The sequence below is a fragment of the Musca vetustissima genome, unplaced genomic scaffold (genome assembly GCF_032173495.1).
Source record: "Musca vetustissima isolate MV318-11 ecotype Yass unplaced genomic scaffold, APGP_CSIRO_Mvet_v1 utg24387, whole genome shotgun sequence".
NCBI lineage: Eukaryota > Metazoa > Arthropoda > Insecta > Diptera > Muscidae > Musca > Musca vetustissima.
The window spans coordinates 5,347-15,146 of NW_026875861.1; the positions used below are offsets into that span (position 1 = coordinate 5,347).

Consider the following 9,800-nt stretch of genomic DNA (forward strand, 5'->3'; position numbering starts at 1 on the left):
ATTTTCGTGGAAGTTGTGTAGGGTATCATATGGTCGGCTCCCTCCAACTATACTGCTTGCTCACTGGTTTTAGTCTTAATCTTCTAAAATATGCGACGCTTTTTTTCAAATTCTTTTAGATGATTGTTAAATATCGGTATATTCATCTGATAACAGTTTCGACTGTAAACATGACTAAATATATTGAAGTTACAATACATAAAAAATATCAATATTTAAAAGCATGCAATTCGCGTATTAGTTGAAATCAGTTGATGCGCATGCGGTTTTCGTATAAACCGAATCAATGTCTTTCAATAATTATGAATTTTTCTATGTTTAATATAGCGGTCAAAGTGTGCCGCTCGATGCACTTTACTATGCAAGAATCTTAAAAATGGCTAAAAATCACGCAACGTGCATACGATTTTTATGCGCATCCGATTTCAGTAATCTCCTATGAAAATACACAAAAGGACACATATTTTACAAGAATCGGTTAAGAACCGCGGATGTGCCTCCACAATCGATTTTGGATAAAATACGCATATTATTCGCGTATCGATATATTTTTGACCTATTTTCACACAGATTCGCGAATATGATATGTGAAACCAATTCGAAGAAAAACGCGATTATATACGCGGAATTGAACATGTATGGGCTCATTAGATCCGGCACGTAAAAAAAAACTAAAATCACGCGGGGTTCCACGGAATTTGAATGGACTTTCTTAATTTTAGACTCAAAAAATACGGTTTTTATAAAAATTTACGCACCAAATGTTCGTCTTTGGAACCCAATTACAAAGAAGCTACGGTGAGCACATTCATGAGACATAAACTAAACGAAGCAAAATCACGAGTTCTACACTCCTATAATCAGTTTAGTCTATTATCTGGATGCGCATCCTAATTATAAAAAAATTCAAAAAGCACCGAAAATCCGACAGCATCCTTTTTGGGTGGTTGCAGTGATTATATCGAAAAATCATACATTATATCGAAAAATCATACATATGCATGCGTTGTGTAGTTTAGCCACAAATCAGGAAGGAACACAAAAAAACTCGTTGGCTTCAACACATTTTCATCCATTTTTTTACATTACCACCATCACAGCTTCCACCAAACTTATTATTTATTACCAATATTTTAAGATTTTGACAAGAACACTTCATTTTATAGAAATGAATTTAAATTACATGCAATATGTTCATATTTCGCGAGTTATAACCTTGCAAACCTCAGTTTCAACGAATTTAAAAGATTTTTGAATTTCCCATATATAATATAGTGTTTTAAATACTATTTGGACCTCCTGGATGCAGGTACATGTTTTGAAATTTAAAGACAGAGTTTCAAAAATTCTCACAAAAATAGATATCCTATACATCTCAACTGTGAAGCTGATTTTCCTGGTGTGGTCTTCATACAATATTACAGGGACCCATTTCGAATAAAAAGCATATTGCACGATACAAAAAGAAGAAAATATGCTTCTTATATGGATTTTCAGCAGCCCAAACAATAGAAATAAATTGGTTGACTCGCTTAAGCAGTAATTGGACTTGAATACCTTAGCAAATATATTCGGGCTCTTAAAACAGCGCATTGGTATGAAATAATTCTAAATTAAAAGTCAAATTTGGGTATATTCAACAGATGAATCCTAACAGACGTTGCATTTTTAAAGGACCAGAAAAATGAAATTGAATTCATAAACATGTCATTCTGCAACCTATACTAATTTTTTCACTTGGCAAATTTCGTGCAAACCGAAAGAGATATTAAGGGACTTTGGTACACCATTTACATTAAATTGGTCGAAAATACATGTGGGAGATATATCTAAATCTGAATCGATTTTCAGGAAACTTAGCACACATAATTCTGCACTTAATACAGAACGCTCTGCCAAATTCCGTGCAAATCGAATGATATATAGGGACTTTGGTACATCATTTACGTAAAATCGGACGAAACTATATATGGGAGCTATATCTAAATCTGAACCGATTTTCACGAAACTTAGCACACATCATTCCAGACTTAATTGAATACGATATGTTAAATTTCGTGCAAATCGAAAGATATATAGGGACTTTGGTGCACCATTTACTTACAATCGGACGAGACTATATATGGGAGCTATATCTAAATCTGAACCGATATTCATGAAACTCAGCACACATCATTCCAGACTTAATTGAATACAATATGTTAAATTTCGTGCAAATCGAAAGATATATAGGGACTTTGGTGCACCATTTACTTACAATCGGACGAGACTATATATGGGAGCTATATCTAAATCTGAACCGATATTCATGAAACTCAGCACACATCATTCTAGGCCTAATCGGACGAAAATATATATGGGAGCTATATCTAAATCTGAACCGATTTTTTTCCAATTTCAATAGGGTTCGTCCGTCTGCCAAATAAGTTACCTATGCCAAATTTCCTCCAAATCTGATCATAAATGCGACCTGTACTTTGTTCACAAAAATACATGGACGGACGGACAGACGGACATACGTATATCGACTCAGAAAGTGATTCTATGCATATTCTCAAAAGGAACCATGTGTCTATCTCGTTTCCTTTTGCCTGTTACAAACATATGCACAAAGACATAATACCCTGTACCACAGTGTGGTGAAGGGTATAAAAAGTCATTTAAAATAAAGGTGGATGCGAGGAATGCTAATAATATAAACAGCAAATATGTAATATATGAACATTTAATAATTCTTGATGGCACTACATTTGACAATGTTTACAGACTGTTTTTGTAAAATTCTAAACGAACGAATTCGAGAGACTTACGACCAAACTCCTTTTTTTTGAAAAATATGTCATTTATTTTTGTTTAGAATCAAAAAACATTTTTTATATAAATAAAGGTTTGGTAGTAATTCGTTCGAATTGGTTTTATTCGAATTTTACAAAAACAGGCTGTTAAACTATTTTTCTTTTTCCTGAAATCTGCTCGTCAAATTTATAATTAGTTCGTCCAAATATGGGACACCTAATGTAGTTCTATAAAAATATTCTATAAATAGATGTTACTGATACACCTAATAAAATAGAATTTTACAATTATTTGATGAAAATTTACTGAATCAGAACAGCCTAAAACAGAAGTATAATTTCATATGTTCATATTTGTTTAGAAAATACCTAAAAAATGGTTTCATCTATCATCCATTTTTTATTTATTAGAAAGAAATTCAAATTAAATCAAAACATTTTCCCTTATTACTTCTAACGATTCTGGGACTCAGGTATGATGCATTTTTAGATGTACTCTCCAAATACTCTATATTGGAACAGCGCTCTCCAAATTTCTTCATTCGGATTATATACGTCTAACGGCAGTAATCGATAATTTCTTTTGACTCGTTCTGTATTCTGGAACTCAGATATGATGTATCTTTAGCTGTACTCTCCAAACTTTTTCTAATTTTTCCACCCCCTCCACTCTATATCGGAACAGCGCTCTCCAGTTTCCTTCATTCGGATTATATACGTCTAACGACAGTATTCTGGAGTCTTTTCTTATCCTCAAGGCCATTCACTCCCTTTATCAATAGCATATTTCCATTTTTCAAAAGGGTGCGACAGAAGTAATTTTGGGACTTTGGTGATTGCCCTTTTCAGATCTTTTCGGTAATTATCTAATGTTTAGTCTGAGTTCTCTTCATTGTTATCTTTATTTTATGTAACAAATATTTAGAAAACGGAATCCACTTACATTACAAATAATATTCGACACATATTATATGGGTTTTCTGTTTGACCCGATTTATATTTGTATTCAAGCTTTCACCAGATGCCAACACAATCACAATATTTTAATAACTACACATATATTCTCATTACCCACACGAAGAAAGGGAAACTTCGCTTACGTTTTTTATCTCTTTAAAAAAAAAAACTGGAGGCAGATCCTCCTCCATCAAGTCCACTTTCTATTAGAATAGAAGGTATAGGACCATACACCATATGAACGAGATTATCTTATATTTTTCGTTAGGTCGATAAAACGCGTGTAAAGTGAAGCGAACACTTAACACAGCGCCATTTTGTAATTTTTTAAGCCCGTAGGTGTGATTAACTCTTTAAATGCGTCTTTCTTGTGAGCCGTCCGAAGACGAACTGTCGCTTACGTTTTGTATGTTTGAGAGTTGAGGGCAATGGCAACACTTCACCTCTATCGCCAATAAATAAGCTATTAACGAAAGAAATAAGGACTAAACATTTTACACTTTTTCATGAAAAATGAATTTGAAAATAATACTACTCTCAATTATACCAAGAATAAAATAATAACACACAAATTCAAAAATTACTTTTTCACAGTAATTGCTTTATTCATTTAGAAAAACTGATGAGATGATAGAGAAGAAAGTTAGGGAGTTGTAATGTCAGAGAGTGCAAATAAATATGTAAATGACAAGGTGGTGAACTAGAACAATGTGAATGTACGCAGCTTCAAAACCTAATGATTACCTACAGATTGATTTCGATTTCCTATTTTTTTTTTCTAAACATTGCATTTAAACAGTTCCGGGGGCAGCAGCCAAGTTAACATTGGCTACAGAGCTGGCATGACCGGCCAAAGGAGCCGAATGTACAGCACCACGAGTTTTGGCAATATAGGAACCTTGAACTGCGGGCAAAACTAGTGGAGCATGGACAGGAGCGTGAACACCATGTACTGGAGCGTGGACAGCATGCAGGGCGGGCAATGGGGCGGCATGTACAGCTACACTGGGGGCAGGGGCAGACCAGGTGGCAGCATGAACAGCTACGCTTGGGGCAGGAGCTGACAAAGTGGCAGCATGTACAGCAACACTAGGAGCTGGAGCTGACAATGTGGCAGCGTGGACAGCAACGGATGGGTGTGGTCCGGCAGCAACTACACCATGACCCCAAGGACCAGCCCAAGATGGACCAACGGCAGTGTAGGACAAATGATGACCAGCGAGCACGGGAACAACCGACGATTGGACACCCAAAGCCAAGGCCAATGTGAACAAAGCAGCTACTGTGAACTGGAATTTAAATGGCAACACGTTAATCATACAAATAGTTCCTCGTGGTTGTTGTTGTTGGCGGTGGTCAAACTTACTTTCATTTTTTTTCTTTGTAATTTATTTAATTAGACAGAAAACTAAACTGTGTTACTTGCTGGAACGCAGATTCTATTCTGATTCTATTCAACCGATTTCCATATTTTTATATTGAAAATTGGAACACTCCACCCCAACACTTACATGACAATCACAACAAGAACAATAACGTTTTGAAGTCATATGCTGACAATTGTTGTTGTTTTATGTTTACCTTATTGTATAGAATCCGGAACTGTTTACAACCCCATACCACTTGCATTTAATGAAAGTCCATGTTTATAATTATTGTTGGCCGCCTGCATAATCTGGTTTTACACACACGGAGACAAAGTTCAGAGGTGCAAAGAAAAGAAACTATTGGCCGTAGCAATGGTCAACTACATGTTTACCCTGACATAGCAATACCAGTAAGTTATTGAAGGAGTTCTGACGATAATGTTATTACATTGCAATGCATATCATAATTTACTCCGAACATAGCAACTTAACATTTTCTCAACTAAAAATGTTTTATTTTTATTTATTAACGTCTCTGTTATTCACAATTTTTAGCAATAGATACAGCCAATTTAAATGACCGTTAGCAGGATACGCAACATAATTGGTTATACTTACTTGACAATTGTTTACACAACGAATTCTTATCCAATGGAGCCGTACTGAAAATTATTTGTTTATTGAAACTTCCAATATAGTGAAATACGATAGAGATCATAAGGTCAGGTAAAGGAGATATGAAAAGAAAAGAAAAGGAGCCGAATATATGATTATTTAATGCCTATTCAAAGATGTTCCTAAGATTATTATCCTAACCTGCAGAAATATATACATACCGACTTAAAACAAGCATGTCATCACAAATGAAATATGTAGAAATTCAATTGTGATTAGATATATATATATATATATATATATTTTCGTTTTAATGAAAATGGTGCAACAAAGTCCGTACATATCTTTCGATTTGCACGGAATTTGGCATAGAGTACTGAATTGAGTCTAGAATGATGTGTGTTTACTTTCGGGAACATCGATTTAGATATAACTACCATATGCATTTTCGTCCGATTTAATGTACACTATAGACCCAAAGATTGGCCGATTGGCATATAATTTTGTACAATGTACTGAAGTTAGTATAATATTACGTTTGTCAAGTTTTCTTGAAATCGGTTCAATTTTAAATAAAGAATATATATATATATAGGCCACACATCTACAGTGCCTCGCCAGAAACTTCGGGAGCTTGGTTGGGAATTTTTAATGCATCCGCCATACAGTCAGGACTTCGCACAAATAGATTACCATCTTTTTTATACCCTTCACCACACAGGGTATTATGTCTTTGTGCATATATTTGTATCAGGCAAAAGGAATCGAGATAGACCCATAGTTACTTTTGAGAATATGCATAGAATCACTTTTTGAGTCGATTTACGCATGTCCGTCTGTCCGTCCGTCCGTCTGTCCGTCCATGTATTTTTGTGAACAAAGTACAGGTCGCATTTATGATCCGATTTGGATGAAATTTGGCACAGTTCACTTATTTGGCCCAGGGACGAACCCTATTGAAATTGAGAAAAATCGGTTCAGATTTAGATATAGCTCCCATATATATTTTCGTCCGATTTAAGGTAAATGGTGCACCAAAGTCCCTATATATCGTTCGATTTGCACGAAATTTGGCACAGCGTAATGAATTAAGCCTGGAATAATGCCTGCCAAGTTTCCTGAAAATCGGTCCAGATTTGGATATAGCTCCCATATATATTTTCGTCCGATTTTATGTAAATGGTGCACCAAAGTCCCTATATATCTTTCGATTTGCCAGAAATTTGGCAAAACGTACTTAATTGAGCTTATAGTGATGTCTGCCAAGTTTCGTGAAAATCGGACCAGATTTAGATATAGCTCCCATATATAGTTTCGTCCGATTTTATGTAAGTGATGCACCAAAGTCCCTATATATATTTCGATTTGCACGAAATTTGGGATAACGTACTTAATAGATCCTAGAGTGCTTTATGCCAAGTTTCCTGGAATGATGTGTGCTGAGTTTGGTGGAAATCGGTTCAGATTAAGATATATATATATATATATATATATATTTCCGTCAGATTTAATGTAAATAATGTACCAAAGTTCTAATATTGCATAGATCGATTGATTTTAAGTAATTGACATACCAAGGAACCAATATATGATTGAAAGAACAAAACGTACTGAAATTAGTATAACACAACCTGTGAAAAGTTTCGTTGAAATCGGTTCAAATTTGGATATAGATTCCACATATATTTTCATCTAGGGTAATTGTTGCTTTTAAGACCCTATATATATTTGCACGAAATTTGGCATAGCGTTCTGAATTGCGTCTATAATAATGTGTGCCAAGTTTCATGAAAATCGGTTCAGATGTATATAAAGCTCCCATATATATATATATATATATATATGTATATAGTCGCCCGATTTTAGGTAAATGGTGCACCAAAGTCTTTGAAAATCATTCCATTTGCACGAAATTTGTCATAGCGTACTGAATTAAGTTTAGAATGACGTGATCTAAATTTCGTGAAAATCGGTTCAGATTTAAATGTAGCTCCCATATATATTTTCGTCCGGTTTTATGTAATTGGTGCATCGATAGGATACATCTTAGGATACATCTGTTGAATATACCCATATAGTCGGCCCAGTCCGACTTTACTACTTTCCTTACTGTTTTTTTTTTTTTTTCTTGCATTGCAACAATATGATAAAAATTGGTATCTAGGGAGGATTTTGAAAATCGACTACTAGAGTTTTTTGCAAATAGAGAGACAAAGACTTCTATGAGAGAGGCATTATGAAGTTACTTTTAAAATGACAACAAAACGGTGTATATTTGGCCAAAATCGGATATTCCGATTTATTAAATAATGTGCTGTAGTTCATATAAAACCAGTAAGGAAAATAGTAAAGTTGGACGGGGCCGACTATATGATACCCTTCACCACTTTGGGTATATTCAACAGATGAATCCTAACAGACGTCAAATTTTTGAAAGACCATTAACATGAAAATAGATCCATAAATATATCATTCTGCAACCTATACTAAATTTTTCGTTTGGTCAGATATAGGATTGCTTCCTACAATGGGACAAAATTATGTAAATCAATTTAAAGCAAATATATATAAAAGCTGTATTGAAATCTAAACCGATTTGTCACAGGTTAAGGTAATAATATATAAGTTCATATATATCGAAATCTGAACCGAATCTTACAATATTTAGCACATGGTACGCTATACTAAATTCATTACATTGTCCAAAATTTGTAGCAAACGGCCTAACTTTGGGTCTTTGTTGTACCTTTTACTTAAAATTTGACGAAACTACATGTAGGAGCTATATCGAAATATAAACCGATTTCAACTAAACTTGCCACACGTTATGTTATAGTAACTTCAGTACATAGTGAAGCACTTATATCCAACTACTAGGTTGTACTAACTTTAGTACGTTGTGCAAAATTTGAGTAAATTATGTGTAAAATCGGAAGAACATATATATGTAGAAGCTATATCAAAATCTGAACCGATTTCAATGAGACTTGACAGAGTTTAACTTATATTAACTATAGTTCATTGTACAAAATTGTGTGGCAATCGGACAAACTTTGGGTCTTTAGTGCACAATTTACATAAAATCGGCAGAAAAAATATATCGAAGCTATATCTAAATCTGTACCGGTTTTCACGAAACTTAATACACATCATTCTATACCTAATTCAGTACACTATACCAAATTTCGTGCAAATCCAAACATATTTAGAGACCTTGGTATAGCATTTATCTAAATCTGGATCGATTTTCAGGAAACTTAACACACATCATTCTAGATCTATTACATTACGCTATGCCAAATTTCATGCAAATCGAAAGATATATAGGGTCTTTGGTACACAATTTACATTAAATCGGACGAAAATATATATGTGAGCTATAAATAAATGTGGACCGATTTTCAGGGAACTTAACACACATCATTCTAGATCTTATTCAGTAGCTTGGGCCAAATTTACATTAAATCGGTCGAAAATATATCTAAATCTGGCTCGATTTTCAGAAAACTTGACACACATTATTCTGGACCTATTTCATTACGCTGTGCCAAATTTCGTGTACATCGAAGGATATGTAGGGACTTTGGTACACCATTTACATAAAATCGGACGAAAATATATATGGGAGTTATATCTAAATCTTGACCGATTTTTCCCAATTTCAATAGGGTTCCTCCTTGGGCCAAATAAGTGACTTATGCAAATTTAATCCAATTTGGATAATAAATGCGACCTGTACTTTGTTTACAATTTAACATGGACAGACAGTCGGACGGACAGACATGCATACATCGACTTAAAAAGTGATTCGATGCATATTCTCCAAAGGAACTATGTGTCTATCTCGTTTTCTTTTGCCTGTTACAAACATATGCACAAAGACATAATACCCTGTACCACAGTGTTGTGAAGGGTATAAAAATGGATTCCTTTTTCCCCAGCCTAATATGTTAAGTAAATTGTGCACTAAAGACCTGTAGCTAGGCCGATTGACAATACGTACTGAAGTTAATATAAATTATTCTCTGACAAGTTTCCTTGTAATCGATTCAGATTTAGATATGTA

General features: G+C 34.4%; 1 protein-coding gene across 1 annotated transcript; it reads right to left on the reverse strand.

Moving 5' to 3' along the window:
* Positions 1 to 4,543: 4,543 nt before the first annotated feature.
* LOC133338386 (adult cuticle protein 1-like) lies at positions 4,544 to 5,124 on the reverse strand. Its single transcript, XM_061546560.1, has 2 exons — positions 5,119 to 5,124; positions 4,544 to 5,041 (listed from the first exon to the last, which is right to left on the reverse strand). Exons 1-2 carry the CDS (start codon positions 5,122 to 5,124, stop codon positions 4,544 to 4,546), a joined length of 504 nt encoding a protein of 167 aa, XP_061402544.1.
* Between the last annotated feature and the right edge of the window lie 4,676 nt (positions 5,125 to 9,800).